This window comes from Dendrobates tinctorius, unplaced genomic scaffold, assembly GCF_039654945.1.
Source record: "Dendrobates tinctorius isolate UK_male_01 unplaced genomic scaffold, ASM3965494v1 ptg000257l, whole genome shotgun sequence".
Taxonomy (NCBI): domain Eukaryota; kingdom Metazoa; phylum Chordata; class Amphibia; order Anura; family Dendrobatidae; genus Dendrobates; species Dendrobates tinctorius.
The window spans coordinates 10,700,095-10,720,580 of record NW_027361924.1 but is presented as its reverse complement, the minus strand read 5'-3'; the positions used below and the strand labels follow the sequence as shown (position 1 = coordinate 10,720,580).

Genomic DNA, 20,486 nt, shown 5'->3' with positions numbered 1-20,486 from the left:
TATCACACAGGAGAGGATTAGATACACGGCTCAGCAGTCAGTACCACACAGGAGAGGATTAGATACACGGCTCAGCAGTCAGTATCACACAGGATAGGATTAGATACACGGCTCAGCAGTCAGTATCACACAGGATAGGATTAGATACACGGCTCAACAGTCAGTATCAGACTGCAGAGACCTGTGTGTCGTAAGCAGTGCCTTCCCGCCTCCCACCAATCCCGTAATAACAAAACACCGACAAGCATGGATGGGTTGAACAGGTCGGTCACAGTTTATTAATAAGCAGAGTGAGGCAAGTACAATTCGCAACGGACTCACAGCTGTAGGCCCGCGACCGCTGGGCACGTCGGCTGATGAGAGGTTACGAACCTTGCCCCCCTCTACACTACCGCCACGGAGGATCATGTGTATGACCTACACAGGACTCCGACCCCCACACAACATCATTAAGGCCTGTTCAACCCCGTCCTGCAAGTTTAATAAGAACATATCTAGCCCGATATCTGTTAGATGAACGCCGTCCGGTCTCAGGAGGGGTGAGATGTTTTCTTCCAGATTGTGGTGGTGAACCACGATGCCGAAGTTCTCTTTGACAAACTTTGCCATTTTCGAGTTTATCTTTCTCCTTGACTTGTCAATGGCTTTAGGGTCTTTAGCTCCGTGCCAGACTGTTCGTGATATTATATCAGACCACACCACCACCATATCTGGTATAAGACAAACAGCCCGCTTTATGTCGGTTTTCATTGTCGTGAAGAGCTCCGCTCCTGTTGTCTTGCACAAATCATTACCACCAGCATGTAATACCAATATCAGCCGCCCTTTAGCCGATTTAGAAATTTTAACCAACTCCGGGAAGATCTGCTCCCACTGGAGCCCTCGGATGTCTCTCCAGTTGACCTCTAGTTGTGGGAAGTAAAAATTCTTTCCACCGGGGCGTATCTCGGCTCTTTTGCACGCCCAATAAATAAAAGAATGTCCCAACACCCAAACAGCGGGCTTATAATCTCCTGTAAGAAACAAGATGTGTTATAGCAGGTCTGGTCTTATGTATCTCGCAAAGCATGCGGATTTCCAACGACCCAATCTCTGTACTTCAGCTTCAGCTGCACCGGCCCTAGCTGCTTCAGTGGCTGCTCCGATTCTAAAAGAATGCGTTCCGTATTCTTTGGGGTCTACACCGACAGCTTGTAGACATTTTTTAAAAATTGTGTGAAATTGATATTTAGTAAGTGGGGACCCGTCGGTGTGTGAGAGGAAAAAACGACTTTCGTGTCTTATAACCGCGTAGTGTCTTACTATTTTAACAGGGCATATGGGGCCTTCTAGAGCCTTGACCAGGACCCACGACCCTCTACCGGTGGGATCGCATTTGGATTTCCGCACTCTAATGCGCAGAGCGTCGCTGCATATTACGAGATCCTCATTAATTAACCCGCCTATTAGTGCTGTTTTAGAATGCGGCACCAGTTCACTAATCCTCAGCGCCCCGAAGAATGCGATTGCAAACGCTGTAGATATTAGGGCAGATTCGTATTGAGACTTGCACACCGTTTCAGATTTTGTTATAATATCGTGCAACAGACTTAAAGAAACGGGGCGACGACATTCCTGACTGGGTTGGAGCCTTCTCCAGCCTTTAACGGCTTGCTTTATGAAGAAATATTTAGTTACGTCGGCCCATCCCATTAGCTGAAAGAAAAAGGCTACTCCCGTTAAATTACGCTGCGCTAATGTGCCCGACGCACCTCTACTCTTGAGCAGATTCAGGAGTTCTACCACCACGTCGCATCTCGCCCGAACACACGTATCAACTGGCCTCCCTTTTACTAGCGAGCACCACTCTTCCCATGCCTTACCATAGACCTCCAAGGTAGCCGGTGTCACTGAGGCTCGAATCAAGGGCATCAGTGATTGGCCACTGTGTCCCAGAGGGAGGGAGGACACAGTAGGCCCGTTGGTTCTGCGCTGGGAAGGAAGACTTTGAAGGCCTGCCAATCGGAAGACAACAGAGAGTTAACCATTTTATCATCCACAGTAGGCGTCACTCTGGCTCGGCACCAGATGTTGTGTCTAAGGCATAATAGTGCAAGGCGGCGCGACAGCGCAAGAATCGGTGGTGATGAGGAAGACATACTGTTCAAGCATTTGGCGGTTCCCGGATTTTTGATTAGAAATCTGAGATTTACATTTTTTAGTTTGTCACCCCATAGTTCGACAGATGTAACTATAGCAAACATCTCCCACAAGACGGGGTTGCAGCCCCAGTTGGCAGAGGTCCATATGTCCGGCCATCTGCTTTTGCACCATTGGTTGCAGTAGATTGCAACAAAACCATTTGTGAGATCCGCGCCCACCAGTAGACCTAGGGCGCTGTTTAGCCTTTCCTGAGACATGACACATGTATGCCCATTGTAGTTTTCCAAGAATGCATTCCACACGGACAAATCCGCTCTCATTGAGCGATTAATTCTGATTCGGTGGCCCGGCTGGGCGATGCCCTTTGTAGCTAGTGATAACCTGCGTGAGAAAGCCCTGCCAACCGGCATTACCCGGCAAGCAAAGTTGAGTAAACCTAGTAAGGACTGCATCTGCTGGAGGGTGACTTTCTTTACCACGAGGAAACTTTTAACCATTTGGAGTGTTTTTTCGATTTTATCCGCTGGTAAACGAAAAATCATTTCGTTTGTGTCTATTTCAATACCAAGGAAAGGGAGAACAGTACACGGACCGAGCGTTTTCTCCGGCGATAGTGGGACACCGAAAAGCCTAGAAATAAATTTAAACTTTTGAAGCAGAAAAGAACAGAGTTTAGATTCCTTTGGACCCACAAACAAAAAATCATCGAGGTAGTGGATTGTGGAATTGCTGCCTGTTTCGTGACGTATTACCCAGTCTAAGAAGGTGCTGAAAAGTTCGAAATAGTGACAGGAAATGGAGCAGCCCATGGGCAGGCATATGTCGAAATAAAAAAGCTGGTCCACCTTACAACCCAACAAATGAAAGCATTTGGGGTGCACGGGTAATAGACGGAAAGCTGACTCTATATCGGTCTTTGCCAACAGGGCACCGGGCCCCGCTGCTCGCACAAGCTCAATTGCTCTGTCGAACGACGCGTAAGTTACCGACGAGTCTTCGGGGGGAATTGCGTCGTTGACCGAATCGCCTTTAGGGTAAGATAGATGGTGAATTAGCCGATATTTACCAGGTTCTTTTTTGGGCACAATACCTAAGGGCGAAATCCTGAAATTTTTAAATGGTAATGATTGAAATGGGCCCGCCATCCTGCCGAGTTCGACCTCTTTTATGATATTTTGCTGTAAGACCTCCGGGAACTCCCGAGCTGATTTTAGATTCTTAGCTGATGTTGGTGCTTGGTTAAATTTAAAGGGGATGAAAAAACCGGACCTAAAACCGTCAGATAATTGCTGAGCAGCTTCTTTATTGGGGTAAAGGCTTAGCCAGGGGCCCATGGCGGCTACGCTCACCGGGGTTTTGCCTCGTAGAATTTGCGTTTGCGAAGCGTGTACACCTTGATGCAGGGTGTCCGCCACCGCAGGTTGCACAATGATGTCTATATCTGCATGCCGCCTGAAAGCGACAGTTTCCTTCATTGTATAACAAGCAGGCCCCTGGTCTCCGTACGACCACTAAGTTCTGGCCTGCGGCTGCTGACAAACTAGTGGCCGATGATGAAAAGGGGGGGTGTTTTTGTGTAAGCAATAGTCGTAGCCAGACATCTGTGGCTTTTACTCCCCATCCTAGATCTGGTTGCAGGGCCAGCCTCCTGCGGAACTCCTCGTCATAGCGCCTCCAAGCAACACCGCCATGAGACTTATAGGAGTTATATATCAAATCCTGGTATATGAATAACTCAGAGCAGCGTTCTGGGTGTTTTTGACCCATGATACATCCTAGGACTGCGAAGGCCTGCAGCCAGTTGTTCATGGTATGCGCTATTTTACCTCTATTTCTATCGTATGACCATTCGCCAGTCCTCCTTTCCTTATCTACTGACTGCTGGTCTGCTGATAACAGTGACCGTATGTCAACGTAATCATTATTCCAAATTTTTTCTTTTGTATCTTGGTCTATGTGTGTACCTAGCGGACTAATTCCACAGAAAAAAGCATCTTTGTGTAAACTAGCTAATTGAGGTATATTCCTAGTAATGGTTTGACCTCCCGGCTGGTGTAAGTGGTCAACTAACGCCCTGATAGCAGATACCAGGCTGTTTTCCACAGCGTCATGTGTATTATTAGATGCGTTGATTACGCCAAACTCACCGCTGTTCCTCGCTGATCGAGAGTCTCCAGGAGATGGAGGTACCCCGACTCCGGTGGTGGTGATGTCCTGCCCATGACTGGTGACCTTTGATGACTCTGCGCTCCAAGACCCGTTGGATGTTGCTGGACTTCCATATCAGAAACGGAACCTGAAATGGGTTGAAGTGATAGCTCTTCCCGGCTTGTGGGCAATGGTGGAGCATGTGGCAGCCGATGACTGCTGTCTGCCCGTGGTGGGTATGACGGTGGAGCATGTGGCAGCCGATGACTGCTGTCTGCCCGTGGTGGATATGATGGTGGAGCATGTGGCAGCCGATGACTGCTGTCTGCCCGTGGTGGATATGACGGTGGAGCATGTGGCAGCTGATGACTGCTGTCTGCCCGTGGTGGATATGATGGTGGAGCATGTGGCAGCCGATGACTGCTGTCTGCCCGTGGTGGATATGATGGTGGAGCATGTGGCAGCCGATGACTGCTGTCTGCCCGTGGTGGATATGACGGTGGAGCATGTGGCAGCTGATGACTGCTGTCTGCCCGTGGTGGATATGACGGTGGAGCATGTGGCAGCTGATGACTGCTGTCTGCCCGTGGTGGATATGACGGTGGAGCATGTGGCAGCTGATGACTGCTGTCTGCCCGTGGTGGATATGACGGTGGAGCATGTGGCAGCTGATGACTGCTGTCTGCCCGTGGTGGGTATGATGGTGGAGCATGTGGCAGCCGATGACTGCTGTCTGCCCGTGGTGGATATGACGGTGGAGCATGTGGCAGCTGATGACTGCTGTCTGCCCGTGGTGGATATGATGGTGGAGCATGTGGCAGCTGATGACTGCTGTCTGCCCGTGGTGGATATGATGGTGGAGCATGTGGCAGCTGATGGCTGCTGTCTGCCCGTGGTGGATATGCTGTCGATGATAGCTGCGCACTGGTTCCGACCACGATCTGACCGGAGGTCCCAATTGGTGTTGAGGAGGCCCTCCGTCTGGCTGACTGGGATGGAGATCTCGTACGCCGTCTTCTGGATGCCCCCGACCGCCTGCTGCGACAACTCTCGGGTGCGTCGGACTGTTCAGAAGTAGAAGGTGACCGCCACCTGGATGACCGCGATCTGTGACGGCTTCTATTGGAGCTTCGCTTTTGACTGAAACGGGAACAGCGATAGACAGAGAGACAGCGAGAATGGTGATGGGAATCCCCTGAGGAGGGGGATAAAGACCTGTGGTGTATGGAATTTCGACTACCAAGGTTAGAGCTTATATGCTGACTTGGTGTTTGCCTAAGGGTAGTTTCTGGTACCAGTTGAAGAGGAATATTCAGAGGGCTCTGGGCGATTGCTGTCTGTGTGGCGTTTAGCAGGGAGGATGGCGTTATGTCCGCCAATGATGTGGGGTGTGCAGAGCAGGATTGTCTCATTGGAGGGTCGGCGGTGTATAGTGTGTTGTGCTTGCTATACATGTTTCACCTTGTTGTTGGAGCAGAGCGCGCTGAACGGTCGGGTTGGTCCGGACAGTGCGCTCGGCCGCAGCATTGTTTCTTCTGCATCCCACGTCATCCCGCACTGGCGGCAGAGCTGCGCCCGCAGGGATGATGTTGCAGACCGGGTGTACCTGAGATGGCTGGCGGCCTCCTCTGTAGAGGCTGCTCTACAGGACTTGCCATTGCTGCAGACATGGAGGAAGTAGAGATGGGACGCTGCTTGGGTGGATCTAGGGGCTCAGATGCCTGTCCCTAAACAAAGGATTAGGGGTGGGACTGGAGATGGGCGGGCCTATGCGGTGACGCTGGGCTGAAATGGGTGGAGCTACAGGCCGGCTATAACGCCCAGGTCCCAGCAAAAGTGAAGGGGTGGGTGTGTGAGTGGGAGGACGATTGTGGGAGGAAGTGGGCGGAGCCACTGTCTGATGCACCCGCCCAGGATTAGATACACGGCTCAGCAGTCAGTATCACACAGGATAGGATTAGATACACGGCTCAGCAGTCAGTATCACACAGGATAGGATTAGATACACGGCTCAGCAGTCAGTATCACACAGGATAGGATTAGATACACAGCTCAGCAGTCAGTATCACACAGGATAGGATTAGATACACGGCTCAGCAGTCAGTATCACACAGGATAGGATTAGATACACGGCTCAGCAGTCAGTATCACACAGGATAGGATTAGATACACGGCTCAGCAGTCAGTATCACACAGGATAGGATTAGATACACAGCTCAGCAGTCAGTATCACACAGGATAGGATTAGATACACGGCTCAGCAGTCAGTATCACACAGGATAGGATTAGATACACGGCTCAGCAGTCAGTATCACACAGGAGGGGATTAGATACACGGCTCAGCAGTCAGTATCACACAGGAGGGGATTAGATACACGGCTCAGCAGTCAGTATCACACAGGAGAGGATTAGATACACGGCTCAGCAGTCAGTATCACACAGGAGAGGATTAGATACACGGCTCAGCAGACAGTATCACACAGGATAGGATTAGATACACGGCTCAGCAGACAGTATCACACAGGATAGGATTAGATACACGGCTCAGCAGTCAGTATCACACAGGAGAGGATTAGACACACGGCTCAGCAGTCAGTATCACAAAGGAGAGGATTAGATACACGGCTCAGCAGACAGTATCACACAGGAGGGGATTAGATACACGGCTCAGCAGTCAGTATCACACAGGATAGGATTAGATACACGGCTCAGCAGTCAGTATCACACAGGAGAGGATTAGATACACGGCTCAGCAGTCAGTATCACACAGGAGGGGATTAGATACACGGCTCAGCAGTCAGTATCACACAGGAGAGGATTAGATACACGGCTCAGCAGTCAGTATCACACAGGAGAGGATTAGATACACGGCTCAGCAGTCAGTATCACACAGGATAGGATTAGATACACGGCTCAGCAGTCAGTATCACACAGGATAGGATTAGATACACAGCTCAGCAGTCAGTATCACACAGGATAGGATTAGATACACGGCTCAGCAGTCAGTATCACACAGGATAGGATTAGATACACGGCTCAGCAGTCAGTATCACACAGGAGGGGATTAGATACACGGCTCAGCAGTCAGTATCACACAGGAGGGGATTAGATACACGGCTCAGCAGTCAGTATCACACAGGAGAGGATTAGATACACGGCTCAGCAGTCAGTATCACACAGGAGAGGATTAGATACACGGCTCAGCAGTCAGTATCACACAGGATAGGATTAGATACATGGCTCAGCAGTCAGTATCACACAGGAGAGGATTAGATGCACGGCTCAGCAGACAGTATCACACAGGAGGGGATTAGATACACGGCTCAGCAGTCAGTATCACACAGGAGAGGATTAGATACACGGCTCAGCAGTCAGTATCACAAAGGAGAGGATTAGATACACGGCTCAGCAGACAGTATCACACAGGAGGGGATGAGATACACGGCTCAGCAGTCAGTATCACACAGGAGAGGATTAGATACACGGCTCAGCAGTCAGTATCACACAGGGGAGGATTAGATACACGGCTCAGGAGTCACTATCACACAGGAGAGGATTAGATACACGGCTCAGCAGTCAGTATCACACAGGATAGGATTAGATACACGGCTCGGCAGTCAGTGTTACACAGGAGAGGATTAGATACATGGCTCAGCAGACAGTATCACACAGGATAGGATTAGATACACGGCTCAACAGTCAGTATCACACAGGATAGGATTAGATACACGGCTCAGCAGTCAGTATCACACAGGATAGGATTAGATACACTGCTCAGCAGTCAGTATCACACAGGATAGGATTAGATACACGGCTCAGCAGTCAGTATCACAGGATAGGATTAGATACACGGCTCAGCAGACAGTATCACATAGGAGAGGATTAGATACACGGCTCAGCAGACAGTATCACACAGGATAGGATTAAATGCACAGCTCAGCAGTCAGTATCACACAGGATAGGATTAGATACACGGCTCAGCAGTCAGTATCACACAGGATAGGATTAGATACACAGATCAGCAGTCAGTATCACACAGGATAGGATTAGATACACGGATCAGCAGTCAGTATCACACAGCAGAGGATTAGATACACGGCTCTGCAGTCAGTATCACACAGGATATGATTAGATACACGGCTCAGCAGTCAGTATCACACAGGAGAGGATGAGATACACGGCTCAGCAGTCAGTGTCACACAGGAGAGGATTAGATACACGGCTTAGCAGTCAGTATCACACAGGAGAGGATTAGATACACGGTTCAGCAGTCAGTATCACACAGGAGAGGATTAGATACACGGTTCAGCAGTCAGTATCACACAGGAGAGGATTAGATACACGGCTCAGCAGTCAGTATCACACAGAATAGGATTAGATACACGGCTGAGCAGTCAGTATCACACAGCAGAGGATTAGATACACGGCTCAGCAGTCAGTATCACACAGGATAGGATTAGATACACGGCTCAGCAGACAGTATCACACAGGAGAGGATTAGATACACGGCTCAGCAGACAGTATCACAAAGGATAGGATTAGATGCACAGCTCAGCAGTCAGTGTCACACAGGATAGGATTAGATACACAGCTCAGCAGACAGTATCACACAGGATAGGATTAGATACACGGCTCAGCAGCCAGTATCACACAGGAAAGGATTAGATACACGGCTCAGCAGTCAGTATCACACAGGATAGGATTAGATACACGGCTCAGCAGACAGTATCACACAGAAGATTAGATACACGGCTCAGCAGACAGTATCACACAGGATAGGATTAGATACACGGCTCAGCAGTCAGTATCACACAGGAGAGGATTAGATACACGGCTCAGCAGTCAGTATCACACAGGATAGGATTAGATAAACAGCTCATCAGTCAGTATCACACAGGATAGGATTGGATACACGGCTCAGCAGTCAGTATCACACAGGATAAGATTAGATACACGGCTCAGCAGTCAGTATCACACAGGATAGGATTAGATACACGGCTCAGCAGTCAGTATCACACAGGATAGGATTTCATACACGGCTCAGCAGTCAGTATCACACAGGAGAGGATTAGATACACGGCTCAGCAGTCAGTATCACACAGGATAAGATTAGATACACGGCTCAGCAGTCAGTATCACACAGGAGAGGATTAGATACACGGCTCAGCAGTCAGTATCACACAGGAGAGGATTAGATACACGGCTCAGCAGTCAGTATCACACAGGATAGGATTAGATACACGGCTTAGCAGTTAGTATCACACAGGAGAGGATTAGATACACGGCTCAGCAGTCAGTATCACACAGGAGAGGTATAGATACACGGCTCAGCAGTCAGTATCACACAGGATAGGATTAGATACACGGCTCAGCAGTCAGTATCACACAGGAGAGGATTAGATACACGGCTCAGCAGACAGTATCACACAGGACAAGATTAGATACACAGCTCAGCAGTCAGTATCACACAGGAGGGGATTAGATACACGGCTCAGCAGTCAGTATCACACAGGATAGGATTAGATACACGGCTCAGCAGTCAGTATCACACAGGAGAGGATTAGATACACGGCTCAGCAGTCAGTATCACACAGGAGAGGATTAGATACACGGCTCAGCAGTCAGTATCTCACAGGATAGGATTAGATACACGGCTCAGCAGTCAGTATCACACAGGAGAGGATTAGATACACGGCTCTGCAGTCAGTATCACACAGGAGAGGATTAGATACACGGCTCAGCAGTCAGTATCATACAGGATAGGATTAGATACACCGCTCAGCAGTCAGTATCACACAGGATAGGATTAGATACACGGCTCAACAGTCAGTATCACACAGGAAAGGATTAGATACACGGCTCAGCAGACAGTATCACACAGGATAGGATTAGATGCACGGCTCAACAGTCAGTATCACACAGGATAGGATTAGATACACGGCTCAGCAGTCAGTATCACACAGGATAGGATTAGATACACGGCTCAACAGTCAGTATCACACAGGAGAGGATTAGATACACGGCTCTGCAGTCAGTATCACACAGGAGAGGATTAGATACACGGCTCAGCAGTCAGTATCATACAGGATAGGATTAGATACACCGCTCAGCAGTCAGTATCACACAGGATAGGATTAGATACACGGCTCAACAGTCAGTATCACACAGGAAAGGATTAGATACACGGCTCAGCAGACAGTATCACACAGGATAGGATTAGATGCATGGCTCAACAGTCAGTATCACACAGGATAGGATTAGATACACGGCTCAGCAGTCAGTATCACACAGGAGAGGATTAGATACATAGTCGGGGAGTGTTGGGTGTTTGGTCCCCACCAGTGTTGGTCAGAGACTGTGACCACTTGTGTACCTGAGATTTCGGCTGTTGTCGGCCCTGTTGTATTAGGAGAGCTGGTTGTGCGGGTGAACTAAGGACAATCTGAGGTCGGGTCGTGCAGCTCAGTTTCGGGGTGGAGGGATTGTTCGCGGCCATCTCTGGGCTCCTCAGTAAATACTGGAGACTTAAGAGTCGTGGATCTGGTTGGCTGGACCGCTTACAAAAATGAGCTGCGCCCCTGGGTTCTGTCTGCACCTGGGCATTGTTTGTCCTCTGACTCACAGCGATCGAGTATAAGAGAGAAGACAGTGGAGGAGAAGGCTTCATATCGACCCATCTGTACCGACCCGCTAAACCATGGCCGGGAAGAAGGTAGTCGTGGTCTTCGGAGCCACAGGTAAGTCAACTACTAACTACCTGACCTCAGAGCGGACACGCTCTGCCCCATCCGCGCTGGTGACACCATGCACGTAGATCCCAATGATAGGACTATATACATACTGCTCCGGAGGTCCCTCTAGTGGTGGCTGCAGTAAGACGGCATTTTATCATTGCCCTCATGACTATATACATAGCACGTATCAGGGACACAGGCGGTGAAGCTGAGGGTCTTCAGTCACTGCAAATTTCCACCAGGACCATAATATGTTTTTAGTTTAGCTTTTCTTGTGCTTTCTCTCCTAGGAGCTCAGGGCGGATCGGTCGCTGCCGCTCTCCTGGATGATGGCACCTTTGAGGTCAGGGCGGTGACTCGGGACACCAGCAAATCGGCAGCTGTGAAGCTAAAGGAGGCCGGAGCGGAGGTCGTGTCCGCGGATCTGGACGATGAGAAGAGCCTGGAGGCCGCCCTGAGCGGAGCGTATGGGGCGTTCCTGGTCACCAATGCTTTCGAAGGCTCTAAGAAGGACAAAGAAATTATCCAGGTGAGGTAATGAAGACGCCATGCTTTGCTGGAAAACTGTAGCCAGAGGATCATGGAGGAAAGTGAGGCGTCTCGGGGAGTTCTGGTACCTCCCTAACTGAGCGTGGAGGTGACGGCTCTGCCGTGTGCCCATGTAGGTGATTGTGCTACGTGCGCACTATGTCTGGATTTTATAGTTTTTTTTCTCATCATAAGCAGCAAGGGAGACACCAACTAGGATAGAAGACCCATTCTGACATTTAGGAGTCTGGAAAAGTCAAATAATTGTATTAAAGAGCAAGAACATCCTTCATTGTCTTGTTTGTGAAACAGGGAAAGTTGGTTGCGGATCTGTGTAAACGCCTGAATCTGGAGCTTGTAGTCTACAGCGGCCTGGAAAATGTGAAGAAGACCACCGGGGGAAAGCTGCACGTGCCTCACTTTGACAGTAAAGGCGAGGTAGAGGAGTATTTCCGAGAAATTGGTTGTCCCATGACCAGTGTCCGAGTAGCCTTCTACTACGAGAACCTGCTGCACGAGTTCAAACCACGGAAGAGCGACGACGGGAAGGTGTTTCTTTTAGGTATAAACATGTACAAGAATATAACTACTATAATACTGCCCCCTATATACAAGAATATAACTGCTATAATACTGCCCCCCTATGTACAAGAAAATAACTACTATAATACTGCTCCTATGTACAAGAATATAACTGCTATAATACTGCCCCCTATGAACAAGAATATAACTACTATAATACTGCTCCTATGTACAAGAATATAACTACTATAATACTGCTCCTATGTACAAGAATATAACTACTATAATACTGCTCCTATGTACAAGAATATAACTACTATAATACTGCCCCCCATGTACAAGAATATATCTACTATAATACTGCCCCCTATGTACAAGAATATAACTACTATAATACTGCTCCTATGTACAAGAATATAACTACTATAATACTGCTCCTATGTACAAGAATATAACTACTATAATACTGCCCCCTATGTACAAGAATATAACTACTATAATACTGTCCCCTATGTACAAGAATATAACTACTATAATACTGTTCCTATGTACAAGAATATAACTACTATAATACTGCCCCCTATGTACAAGAATATAACTACTATAATACTGCTTCTATGTACAAGAATATAACTACTATGAGGCTGTGTGCACACGCTGCGGATTATGTGCGGATTCATCCGCACGGATTTTGTAAAATCCGCAGGTGAAACCGCAGGTCAAAAGACCTGCGGTTTTACCTGCGGATTGCTCTGCGGTTTTGCCCTGCGGTTTTTCATCTCCTCAATGGAGGAGATGGCAAACCGCAGGAGAATCCGCAGAAAGAATTGACATGTCAATTCTTTCTGCGGATTGAAAACCGCAGATAATCCGCGCGGAAAATTCCGCACCGTCTGCACTGCGGTTTTTGATTCCCATAGGGAATCATGGTACTGTACACCGCAGCAAAAACTGCTGCGGGTCCGCAGCGGCCAAAACCGCTGCGGAACCGCAGCAAAATCCGCAGCGTGTGCACACAGCCTAATACTGCCCCTATGTACAAGAATATAACTACTATAATACTGCCCCCTATGTACAAGAATATAACTACTATAATACTGCCCCCTATGTACAAGAATATAACTACTATAATACTGCTCCTATGTACAAGAATATAACTACTATAATACTGCCCCCTATGTACAAGAATATAACTACTATAATACTGCTCCTATGTACAAGAATATAACTACTATAATACTGCTCCTATGTACAAGAATATAACTACTATAATACTGCCCCTATGTACAAGAATATAACTACTATAATACTGTCCCCTATGTACAAGAATATAACTACTATAATACCGCTACTATGTACAAGAATATAACTACTATAATACTGCTCCTATGTACAAGAATATAACTACTATAATACTGCCCCTATTTACAAGAATATAACTACTATAATACTGCTCCTATGTACAAGAATATAACTACTATAATACTGCCCCCTATGTACAAGAATATAACTACTATAATACTGCTCCTATGTACAAGAATATAACTACTATAATACTGCCCCTATGTACAAGAATATAACTACTATAATACTGCTCCTATGTACAAGAATATAACTACTATAATACTGCTCCTATGTTCAAGAATATAACTACTATAATACTGCCCCTATGTACAAGAATATAACTACTATAATACTGCCCCCTATGTACAAGAATATAACTACTATAATACTGCCCCTATGTACAAGAATATAACTACTATAATACTGCTCCTATGTACAAGAATATAACTGCTATAATACTGCCCCCTATGTACAAGAATATAACTACTATAATACTGCTCCTATATACAAGAATATAACTACTATAATACTGCCCCTATGTACAAGAATATAACTACTATAATACTGCCCCCTATGTACAAGAATATAGCTACTATAATACTGCTCCTATGTACAAGAATATAACTACTATAATACTGCTCCTATGTACAAGAATATAACTACTATAATAATGCCCCCTATGTACAAGAATATAACTACTATAATACTGCTCCTATATACAAGAATATAACTACTATAATACTGCTCCAATGTACAAGAATATAACTACTATAATACTGCCCCTATGTACAAGAATATAACTACTATAATACTGTCCCCTATGTACAAGAATATAACTACTATAATACCGCTACTATGTACAAGAATATAACTACTATAATACTGCCCCTATGTACAAGAATATAACTACTATAATACTGCCCCTATGTACAAGAATATAACTACTATAATACTGCCCCCTATGTACAAGAATATAACTACTATAATACTGCCCCTATGTACAAGAATATAACTACTATAATACTGCTCCTATGTACAAGAATATAACTACTATAATACTGCCCCCTATGTACAAGAATATAACTACTATAATACTGCTCCTATATACAAGAATATAACTACTATAATACTGCCCCTATGTACAAGAATATAACTACTATAATACTGCCCCCTATGTACAAGAATATAACTACTATAATACTGCCCCCTGTGTACAAGAATATGACTACTATAATACTGCCCCCTGTGTACAAGAATATAACTACTATAATACTGCCCCTATGTACAAGAATATAACTACTATAATACTGCCCCCTATGTACAAGAATATAACTACTATAATACTGCTCCTATGTACAAGAATATAACTACTATAATACTGCCCCCTATGTACAAGAATATAACTACTATAATACTGCTCCTATGTACAAGAATATAACTACTATAATACTGCCCCTATGTACAAGAATATAACTACTATAATACTGCTCCTATGTACAAGAATATAACTACTATAATACTGCCCCTATGTACAAGAATATAACTACTATAATACTGCCCCCTATGTACAAGAATATAACTACTATAATACTGCTCCTATGTACAAGAATATAACTACTATAATACTGCCCCCTATGTACAAGAATATAACTACTATAATACTGCTCCTATGTACAAGAATATAACTACTATAATACTGCCCCTATGTACAAGAATATAACTACTATAATACTGCTCCTATGTACAAGAATATAACTACTATAATACTGCCCCTATGTACAAGAATATAACTACTATAATACTGCCCCCTATGTACAAGAATATAACTACTATAATACTGCCCCCTATGTACAAGAATATAACTACTATAATACTGCTCCTATGTACAAGAATATAACTACTATAATACTGCCCCTATGTACAAGAATATAACTACTATAATACTGCTCCTATGTACAAGAATATAACTACTATAATACTGCCCCTATGTACAAGAATATAACTACTATAATACTGCCCCCTATGTACAAGAATATAACTACTATAATACTGCTCCTATGTACAAGAATATAACTACTATAATACTGCCCCCTATGTACAAGAATATAACTACTATAATACTGCTCCTATGTACAAGAATATAACTACTATAATACTGCCCCTATGTACAAGAATATAACTACTATAATACTGCCCCCTATGTACAAGAATATAACTACTATAATACTGCTCCTATGTACAAGAATATAACTACTATAATACTGCCCCCTATGTACAAGAATATAACTACTATAATACTGCTCCTATGTACAAGAATATAACTACTATAATACTGCCCCTATGTACAAGAATATAACTACTATAATACTGCTCCTATGTACAAGAATATAACTACTATAATACTTCCCCTATGTACAAGAATATAACTACTATAATACTGCCCCCTATGTACAAGAATATAACTACTATAATACTGCTCCTATGTACAAGAATATAACTACTATAATACTGCCCCCTATGTACAAGAATATAACTACTATAATACTGCTCCTATGTACAAGAATATAACTACTATAATACTGCCCCTATGTACAAGAATATAACTACTATAATACTGCCCCCTATGTACAAGAATATAACTACTATAATACTGCTCCTATGTACAAGAATATAGCTACTATAATACTGCTCCTATGTACAAGAATATAACTACTATAATACTGCCCCCTATGTACAAGAATATAACTACTATAATACTGCTCCTATGTACAAGAATATAACTACTATAATACTGCTCCTATGTACAAGAATATAACTACTATAATACTGCCCCTATGTACAAGAATATAACTACTATAATACTGCCCCCTATGTACAAGAATATAACTACTATAATACCGCTCCTATGTACAAGAATATAACTACTATAATACTGCTCCTATGTACAAGAATATAACTACTATAATAATGCCCCTATTTACAAGAATATAACTACTATAATACTGCTCCTATGTACAAGAATATAACTACTATAATACTGCCCCCTATGTACAAGAATATAACTACTATAATACTGCTCCTATGTAAAAGAATATAACTACTATAATACCGCTACTATGTACAAGAATATAACTACTATAATACTGCTCCTATGTACAAGAATATAACTACTATAATACTGCCCCTATTTACAAGAATATAACTACTATAATACTGCTCCTATGTACAAGAATATAACTACTATAATACTGCCCCCTATGTACAAGAATATAACTACTATAATACTGCTCCTATGTACAAGAATATAACTACTATAATACTGCCCCTATGTACAAGAATATAACTACTATAATACTGCCCCCTATGTACAAGAATATAACTACTATAATACTGCCCCCTGTGTACAAGAATATAACTACTATAATACTGCCCCCTATGTACAAGAATATAACTACTATAATACTGCCCCCTGTGTACAAGAATATGACTACTATAATACTGCCCCCTGTGTACAAGAATATAACTACTATAATACTGCCTCTATGTACAAGAATATAACTACTATAATACTGCTCCTATGTACAAGAATATAACTACTATAATACTGCCCCCTATGTACAAGAATATAACTACTATAATACTGCTCCTATGTACAAGAATATAACTACTATAATACTGCCCCTATGTACAAGAATATAACTACTATAATACTGCCCCTATGTACAAGAATATAACTACTATAATACACCCCCCTATGTACAAGAATATAACTACTATAATACTGCTCCTATGTACAAGAATATAACTACTATAATACTGCCCCCTATGTACAAGAATATAACTACTATAATACTGCTCCTATGTACAAGAATATAACTACTATAATACTGCCCCTATGTACAAGAATATAACTACTATAATACTGCCCCCTATGTACAAGAATATAACTACTATAATACTGCCCCCTATGTACAAGAATATAACTACTATAATACTGCTCCTATGTACAAGAATATAACTACTATAATACTGCTCCTATGTACAAGAATATAACTACTATAATACTGCTCCTATGTACAAGAATATAACTACTATAATACTGCCCCTATGTACAAGAATATAACTACTATAATACTGCCCCCTATGTGCAAGAATATAACTACTATAATACCGCTCCTATGTACAAGAATATAACTACTATAGTACTGCTCCTATGTACAAGAATATAACTACTATAATACCGCTCCTATGTACAAGAATATAACTACTATAGTACTGCTCCTATGTACAAGAATATAACTACTATAATAATGCCCCTATTTACAAGAATATAACTACTATAATACTGCTCCTATGTACAAGAATATAACTACTATAATACTGCCCCCTATGTACAAGAATATAACTACTATAATACTGCTCCTATGTACAAGAATATAACTATTATAACACTGCCCCTATGTACAAGAATATAACTACTATAATACTGCCCCTATGTACAAGAATATAACTACTATAATACTGCCCCTATTTACAAGAATATAACTACTATAATACTGCCCCTATGTACAAGAATATAACTATTATAATACTGCCCCTATGTACAAGAATATAACTACTATAATACTGCTCCTATGTACAAGAATATAACTACTATAATACTGCCCCTATGTACAAGAATATAACTACTATAATACTGCTCCTATGTACAAGAATATAACTACTATAATACTGCCCCTATGTGCAAGAATATAACTACTATAATACTGCTCCCTATGTACAAGAATATAACTACTATAATACTGCCCCCTATGTACAAGAATATAACTACTATAATACTGCCCCTATGTACAAGAATATAACTACTATAATACTGCCCCCTATGTACAAGAATATAACTACTATAATACTGTCCCCTTTGTAAAAGAATATAACTACTATAATCCTGCCATCTATATGTCCTGATGACATTTGTGTTGCGTGTTACTCCAGGCCTTCCGATGGGTGATGTACCCCTGGATGGGATATCGGTAGAAGATTTGGGTCCAGTCGTTGTTGCGATTCTGAAATCTCCAGCCTGCTATAAAGGAAAGGACATCGGGCTGAGCGCAGGGAAGTTATTGGTGGAGGAATATGCCAAGATAATGTCCAAAATCTCCAAGAAGATCATCGAAGATGCCAAGGTGAGAGTGACCACAAGAGAGTGGCGTGTATTCACAGACTGTGGTCCTGCCCAGTATTATGCCACCGACACTGGTAACGGCCATCTCCTTTCCACCATTAGACTCCGGTTGGATCCGTCACTTTTTTTTTCAAATCTGTTTAATTTTCTATTCTATTTTCAGATTCTTCCTGAAAAATTAGAGGAGCGGGAAGGAGACCACAACATGGGCAACATGTTCCGATTTTACATGATGAAACCCGACCGGGATGTGGAGCTCACCCACAAACTGCACCCTAAAATTAGGAGTTTCCATCAGTGGATGGAGGAGAAGAAGGAGGCCTTCAAGTGGTAATGTCACTGTCCCCTACAATAAAGTCTTCATAACCTGCTGGGTTTACTGTTTTTTGTTAGGGCCTTGTACACATTAGAAACATGTCAGCCAAATTTACGTCTTTTTACATATCCTGCTGCACTGATGCGTGAGGAGGTCTCCCAACTCTTTCCTAGGATGTGGACTTCCTTTGGGTCCTTGGGCTAAGTCCTCGGAGTTACCACTGACTGGTTGTGTAGGCTGGCAGGAAAAATGGTGAGGGATAACTAAACCCAAAGCTTACTAAATACTCCCGACACATGAATGTCTATGTCAGCATTAAAAGGCCTTGGGTAATCCCATCATTGGGGTTTGCCGGGCAACTTGTGAAACCCAACGTGGAGTACAGCAAAGGGCGGCTGCTATAAAGGAAGGGAGCGGAGCGCTGCCTGGAGCCGATAACTAAACCTCCCCATCTCCAGGTAGAGATGGCAAATGCCTCAAGCGCTGCTGAACTTCTCTGGAAAACTGAGCTCCAGTTAGTTTTCTACCATGATGTTGAGGATCTCCAACGTTTACCTTCAGGACATGGGTGATGGGTTGTGGAGGAGGCATGTTATTGGCACAGAGGAGGTGTTTCCTGGAAAAGGGGCTTAACCATGAAACCTCTGAAATTGAGAAACATTAATTCCGTCCTTTAAGTTGGCAAGTATGGTTTTGCATTTTAGGGTGACACATAATTATAGAGTCTGTCAGCACTTAAAATTGTTTGTCGGAAAAATGCCCCCAAATCTGGACCCACCCGAAAAGACTGAGCCATCTCCTCCATAAATAAGAACGTGCAAATCGACCAAGTGTTCCAGTGTTTTCTATCTAATAGTCACTGCCAAAACTCCTCTATCCCCTCTTGAAGCTTTTGTACCCTCTTAACTCCTGTCCCCCAGGACTTCACTATACTCTCCAAATTAATTTGTCCTCTTGAGACCCCTGGGACCCCTCATACTCCTTTCCAAAACTTCTCTGTCCTCCCCATATTAATCTGTCCTCTCCAGACTGCTTTTCTTTCCATACCACTCTGTCCTCTCGATCTTCTCCAGAAGACACCTCTGTCCCCTTCAGACTCCGTTCTTCTCCAAAAGAATCTGATGTCCTTTGCAGACTCCTCTGTTCCTTTCCAGGATATATTCCATTTCCTCTAAAGTCCTTTGTCCCATTCAAGATCCCACAAACTCCTCTGTCCCCTCCAGACTCCTCTGTCCCTTCCAGATGATTCCTACAGCACCTCCAGACTACCTCTGTTGCCATCCAGAGTCCTTTGTCCCCTCCAAGACCCCACAGACCCCTGTTGCCTTCTAGATGATGCCTGTATCCCCTCCAGACTTCTTTGTTTTCCTTCAGACAAATCCTACATCCCCTCTAGACTATTCCTCCATCCGCTCCAGACTCCTCCTTTCCCCTCCATACGATTCCTACATCCCCTCCAGACCCCTCTGTTTCCCTACAGACCCCACTGTTTCCCCTACAGACCCCTCTGTTCCCCTTCAGATGATTTTTACATCCCCTCCAGACCCCTCTGTTCCCCTCCAGACCCTTC

At 44.0% G+C, this 20,486-nt stretch overlaps 2 protein-coding genes across 2 annotated transcripts; one reads left to right on the top strand and one right to left on the bottom strand.

Annotated features, from left to right (window-relative positions):
* Positions 1-251: 251 nt before the first annotated feature.
* Positions 252-4,423, bottom strand: LOC141069220 (uncharacterized). The gene is made up of 3 exons (XM_073558653.1): positions 4,290-4,423; positions 1,863-1,994; positions 252-1,013 (listed from the first exon to the last, which is right to left on the bottom strand). The coding sequence occupies exons 2-3, from the start codon at positions 1,909-1,911 to the stop codon at positions 418-420; spliced, it is 645 nt and encodes a 214-aa protein (XP_073414754.1). The 5' UTR covers positions 1,912-1,994; positions 4,290-4,423; the 3' UTR covers positions 252-417.
* An 840-nt stretch (positions 4,424-5,263) lies between these two features.
* Positions 5,264-18,970, top strand: LOC141069219 (nmrA-like family domain-containing protein 1). The gene is made up of 6 exons (XM_073558652.1): positions 5,264-5,534; positions 10,915-11,027; positions 11,315-11,553; positions 11,865-12,114; positions 18,411-18,601; positions 18,764-18,970. The coding sequence occupies exons 2-6, from the start codon at positions 10,988-10,990 to the stop codon at positions 18,932-18,934; spliced, it is 891 nt and encodes a 296-aa protein (XP_073414753.1). The 5' UTR covers positions 5,264-5,534; positions 10,915-10,987; the 3' UTR covers positions 18,935-18,970.
* The last annotated feature ends 1,516 nt before the right edge of the window (positions 18,971-20,486 follow it).

Excerpts from the sequence above, each read along its gene's own strand:
- LOC141069220 (XM_073558653.1), bottom strand. The coding sequence starts at position 1,911 with ATGCCCTTGATTCGAGCCTCAGTGACACCGGCTACCTTGGAGGTCTAT. Across the intron at positions 1,014-1,862 it reads GGCTACCTTGGAGGTCTATG|GAGATTATAAGCCCGCTGTT; the intron begins GTAAGGCATGGG and ends TGTTTCTTACAG.
- LOC141069219 (XM_073558652.1), top strand. The coding sequence starts at position 10,988 with ATGGCCGGGAAGAAGGTAGTCGTGGTCTTCGGAGCCACAG. Across the intron at positions 11,028-11,314 it reads CGTGGTCTTCGGAGCCACAG|GAGCTCAGGGCGGATCGGTC; the intron begins GTAAGTCAACTA and ends TTTCTCTCCTAG. Across the intron at positions 11,554-11,864 it reads AGGACAAAGAAATTATCCAG|GGAAAGTTGGTTGCGGATCT; the intron begins GTGAGGTAATGA and ends TTTGTGAAACAG.